The following is a 5,397-nucleotide window of genomic DNA, read 5'->3' on the forward strand; positions in this document are numbered from 1 at the left end:
AAGCTGCCTGGCTGCCAGCCGCCATCTTGGCTGTCAGTTAATTTGCATATCTCCCTGATTAGCCAATGGGAAGGGTAGCGGTCGTACGCCAATTACCATGTTTCTCTTTTATTAGTGTAGATTGGTTATTGGGTTTAAGACATACCCTGATCCCATATTACTTCATCTTAACTAATTACATCTTCTAAGATCCTATTTCCAAATAAGATCAAATTCTGAAGTTTCAGGTAGACATAAATTTTGTGGAATACTGTTCAACCCAGTATAACACTCATTATAAAATATCACCTGAAAATCAGTATGGTCTCTCTGTTGTGGATTAGGTGATCTTTTGTGAAGGTTAGTTTGAAAATGAATAGAATAGTAAGATGGCATTTGACTTTTTTGTTGCAGGGGTTCCTCAAGTTAAGCTAGCTCACATCCTATTTGGTTATTTTATTCACAGTGTTAAGAAAAAGGCAGAGAGATCTGTGAACAGGAAAGGGTTGGCAGAGCTTTACCCTTCTCAACCCTGACTTCCATGTCTTCTTTTAATCTAGAGCCTAATAACTATCGGACTATGCATGGCCGGGCAGTAAATGGCAGCCAGTTGGGAAAGGATTACATCCAGCTGAAAAGTCTCTTGCAGCCCATCCGGATTTACTCAAGAGCCAGCTTGTATGGCCCTAATATTGGGCGGCCCAGAAAGAATGTCATCGCCCTCCTAGATGGGTACGTCAGATTATTTAGCAGTTCTTATAACATTATTTATTAAATGTAATTAATTAATGTATTTGTATTTTTTCTAGTTATTTTGTTCTTAAGAAGGACAGAGATTTTTTCCATGATTTCCCCCACTCTAAATCAGGGATTCTCCATCAAACAGTGTAATAACTTTTCATGTCAGACCTTCCACAGTCAACAGAAGGTGGTAGGATTGGGGAGGGAATACATAATCAAACAAAGCCAATAACTCTATCATTTATGTCCATGCAGTTATGCTTTTGGATTATCATTTTTTAATGATTTGATTAATGTATTTTCATGGGATGACAGTGTCCTCTCAGTAGCATAATCCTAATTAATTATTCATTCATTCTGGAAAAGTTTCTTGAGTAAATGATATGTGCCTAGTACCATGTCAGGAGCTGGGTATGTAATAATAAACAAAAACAGATACTTTCTTTACCTTCACAGAGCATATAATATGGTAGGAGAAACATAGACATTAATCAATTGATCTTAAAATTAAGATAATACCAAGTAAAGGTACATGGTACTATAAATGACTCTAAGGGCTGGGATTTGATGGAGCAGGAGGTCATGGAAGGATTTCCTTAATGAAGTCACACATAAGAGGAAGAGAGATATTTGGTGTATTTAAATGATAGGTAGGTGTTAACTAGATAAAGTTTAAACTGAACAGTATCTGTGTTCTTGGGAAAAAGAAAAGCATATGCAAAGACCTGGAGGATGAAAAAAGGGCCAGGTTGGCTAAAGAAAGGCATAGCTAGAGAAGTGATTAGGTATCATATTATATAGATAGAAACTTATAGGCATAGTGAAGGACTTAGAATTTCTTCTAAGTACAATGGGAAAGATGCTGAATGTTATTAAGCTGGGGAGAGAAATAATTTGACTTGTTATGCAAAAAGTATGCTATGTTTACTCTATGGAAAATAGGTTGGAGAGGAAGCAGTGAGAAGGCCACTGTAGTAAAGAAAGAAAGAATGATGGGAACCTGGACTAAGATGGTGGCAAGGAAATATATTGTTGGAGGTAGAATCCAAAAGTCTTGATATATTGGATAAATGTATGGTGATATGACATAAGAATATTCAAGCAACTGGGTGAGTGGTATTGTCATTTACAGAGATGGGAAGACTGGAGGACTAGTCTAGGAAGAAAATCATGACTTTAGTTTTCATGTTACATTTATTATGTTTGAATCTAAATAAGATGTCAAATATATCATTGAATGAGTCAAGGGATCAAGATCTCTGCTAGCAATATTAATTCTGGGGGTCATTAAAATGCAAATAGGATATAAGGCTGTGGGAATATAGGAGATCAGTTAGAGAGAATGTGGAAAGAGAAGAGACAGAGGGTTAGGAGAGGCCAGAGGAACTCTCATATTTAGAGGGAGAAAAGAGGAATGACCTCAGAAGTAAGAAAAAAGGGAGAGATTAAGATGTCACAGGAACCAAGAAAAGAGAGTTTTAAATACAGAGGGAGTGCTGCTAGGAGGCCAGGAGGTCAAGTAACAGGAAGATAGAAAAGTACCAATGGATTGGGCAACATGCATGTTTTTGGTGACTTTGGATCACAAAGTTCAGTGAAGTGGTGAGAATAGGAGACAGATCACAATAGTTTGAAGAGTAAATGGTGTGTGTGCATGAAAGATTGGAAACAATAATATGGACAGTAATCCTTAACAGATTTTTTACTATGAAGGAGAGCAGAAAAACTAAGGAAGATGTGGGAGTCAAGGAAAGTGATGGCATTTTTCTTCTGGGAGACAGTAGGACAGGTTTGTGTGTTGATGAGACTCATGCAGGAGAGAAGAGCTAGATTGAAGATATAAAACAAAGTGAGAAGTCCTTCAAGGTTAGAAGAAATGGAGGCCAGAAGAATTGGCCTTCATTAAATGGAGGGGTAGTCCCATCAGTGTAACAGCAGGTAAGAAACAAATATATCTCCATGCCAGAGGTTAAAAAGTCATACTGAGGAGATACTTCTACCCAGTACATAGGTGTAGTTAGGGCATTCTAGTTTGTGTACATACTGTAAATGTGAGCACATAGATAGATGCTGGTTTGTTATGAATAAGTCAAGAAATTTGGATACAATAGTAAGTGACAGATAAAAGAAATGAACATGTAACTGGATGCTGTGGTAGCAAGTGGTGGGGTTCACCTCCCTATACATCTAAAAACTAACAGGACTCAGGAGATAGAGAAAATTACTTAGGGCAAGGAAAGGTCCCAGTGCTTTATATGCCAGGAAAAAATGGAGATTTGTCTTTCTTAATGTATATGTACTAAATATACAGTGAAATATAACTTGAAATACATAAACATTCCTAGCAACTCAACCAACAATAACAAAAATGTCAGCACTCTAAATTATAAGCTCTGTAGTCTTTTCCAGTTCTCCTGGTTATACAGATATAATTTTACATAGTTGCGATCATTGTATATGTATCATTTTGAGTTCTGCATGTTTTACTCATTGCTTTATATTGCTCTTTCTTTATTTCTACATAGTTCTCATATTTGTCATTCTTAATAGCAATAAAATATTCTATTGCATTAATGTACCAAAGCTTTCCCTCACTGTTGGGCATTTGGACTGCTTCCAGTTTTTGTCTGTAATATATAGCACAGCTATAAACATCTTTATACAAATAGGTTTTTTATTTCTTTTGAATTACATTCTTGGGCTGTATTCCAAAAAGTTGGGTTTCTGGATCGAAGTATGTATATGATAATTTTTATGGTTCTTATATTTGTTGCCAGATTTTATTTTTCAGAACAATTTTACCAGGTTGCAGGGCAGTAATGTATTAGTGAATCTTTTTCCCCAATACCCCATAGCAATGAATATTGTCTTTTTATTCATTTACTCTATTTTAATTGATGCAAGACTCCTCATGGTTGTTTAAATTTGAATTCTGTTAACTGTAAAAACAACTGGGAGATTAAAAATGGTGGCAGAGTAAGTGGATGCTGCATGGACATGCTCACAGAGACAAACTGGTATTACAACTAAAATACAGAAAAACTTCCTGAATAATCAACAGAAAACTCACAGGAGAGAACCCTGACACCCGAGGACTGAAAGTGGAGACCGCTTAGAAACTGGTAGGAGGGGCAGAAGCGCTAAAGGGCTGGCCGGGTGCCCACAGATAGCAACTGAGTCCCAAAGAGATATCTCAGCTGTGGGGGGTTGCCACTGAGAACTCTGGGATCTAATCCCCAAGCTGGGCCCCCCAGCAGAAAGCACCAAAACAGAGGAGGGTACCCATATAACATCTGGCTGTGAAAAGCAGCAGGGTGCTGTCTGCCAGAGAATAACAGCTGAAAATTCAGGCACCCTCTTAAAGGGCCAATGTACAAAATTCCCTGTGGAGCCATCCACCTTGTGCTCCGGCAGAAGGAGACTTAAGTGGGCTGGAGCTGTGAGGGCAGAAGCCAGGACTGGATAGGGCTCAGAAGGCAGACACCCCAAGTTTCCTGGGCTGAGTCATTCTCTCATGCAGCAGAGAACATCTTTCCCACATAGACATCTACCTTAACTGGGGGGAAGAGAGTTGACAAACCCTATTGAAAAACACCTTGCCCAGAGGCTACTTAAGAGATTAAAAATAACAATTAGCCTCCAGGGAGTAGCAACTGCCCCACCCTGTTGAAAAAAAAACTCTTGCCATATCTGAAGACGATTGCCTGGGGGGCAATTCAAGTCAGAATCCATCAGTCTGTAGGCCAAGGCAGTTTCTGGAGGCTTTGATTCTCTGCCTGATCTAATTAGTCAAAAATGGCCTTTAACACTGTCCTGCATTAGAGATTGAGAGGTGTAGAGGTGTAATACATAGACACAAACCCAAACAGAAAGCCAAAATGAGGAGACAAAGAAACACCCCCCAAATGAAAGAACCAGAAAATTCTCTAGAAGAAGAGATAAATGAAGCAGAGATAAGACATTTATCTGAAACAGAGTTCAGAGTATTGATGGTAAAGATGCTCAACAGTGTGAAAAAAGATATAGTAACTATGAAAAAAGAACAGTCTGAGATAAAAAATGACATAATACAAATAAAGAACACATTGGAAGGAATACACAGCAGATTAGGGGAAGCTGAGGATCAAATCAGTGAATTAGAAGACAGAGTTAAAAATATCACTCAATCAGAGAACCAAAAAGAAAAAATAATTAAAAAATAGGAGGACCGCTTAACGTGAAACATAACAATATTAGAATAACAGGTGTGCCAGAAGAGGCAGAAAGGGAGAAAGGCATAGAGAAGGTGTTTGAAGAAATAATGGCAGAAAATTTCCCTAACCTGGTAATGGAAAAAGTCACACAAGTTCAGGAGGCACAGAGAACCCCAAACAAGAAGAACCCAAACAGGCCCATGCCCAGACACATAATAATTAAAATGCCAAAAATTAAAGACAAAGAGAGAATCTTAAAGGCAGCAAGAGAAAAGAAAACTGTTAACTACAAAGGAGTTCCCATAAGGCTGACACACCTGATTTCTCATCAGAAACTCTACAGGCCAGAAGAAAATGGCATGAAGTACTCAAGGTAATGGAAAGCAAGGATCTGAGACCGAGATTACTATATCCAGCAAGGCTGGCATTCAAAATAGATGGTCAAATAAAGAGCTGCCCAGACCAAAAAAAAAAAAAAGTTTAA

The 5,397-nt window shown here is 38.2% G+C and overlaps 1 protein-coding gene across 1 annotated transcript in view; it reads left to right on the plus strand.

Moving 5' to 3' along the window:
- Window positions 1-5,397, plus strand: part of HPSE2 (heparanase 2 (inactive)) — a 530,799-nt gene that overhangs the window by 329,461 nt on the left and 195,941 nt on the right. The window contains exon 5 of the mRNA XM_005885371.2: window positions 540-711. Within this exon, the coding sequence (XP_005885433.1) occupies window positions 540-711 (172 nt within the window). The remainder of the gene's footprint in view (window positions 1-539; window positions 712-5,397) is intronic.

The sequence above is a fragment of the Myotis brandtii genome, unplaced genomic scaffold, assembly GCF_000412655.1.
Source record: "Myotis brandtii unplaced genomic scaffold, ASM41265v1 scaffold902, whole genome shotgun sequence".
Classification (NCBI taxonomy): domain Eukaryota; kingdom Metazoa; phylum Chordata; class Mammalia; order Chiroptera; family Vespertilionidae; genus Myotis; species Myotis brandtii.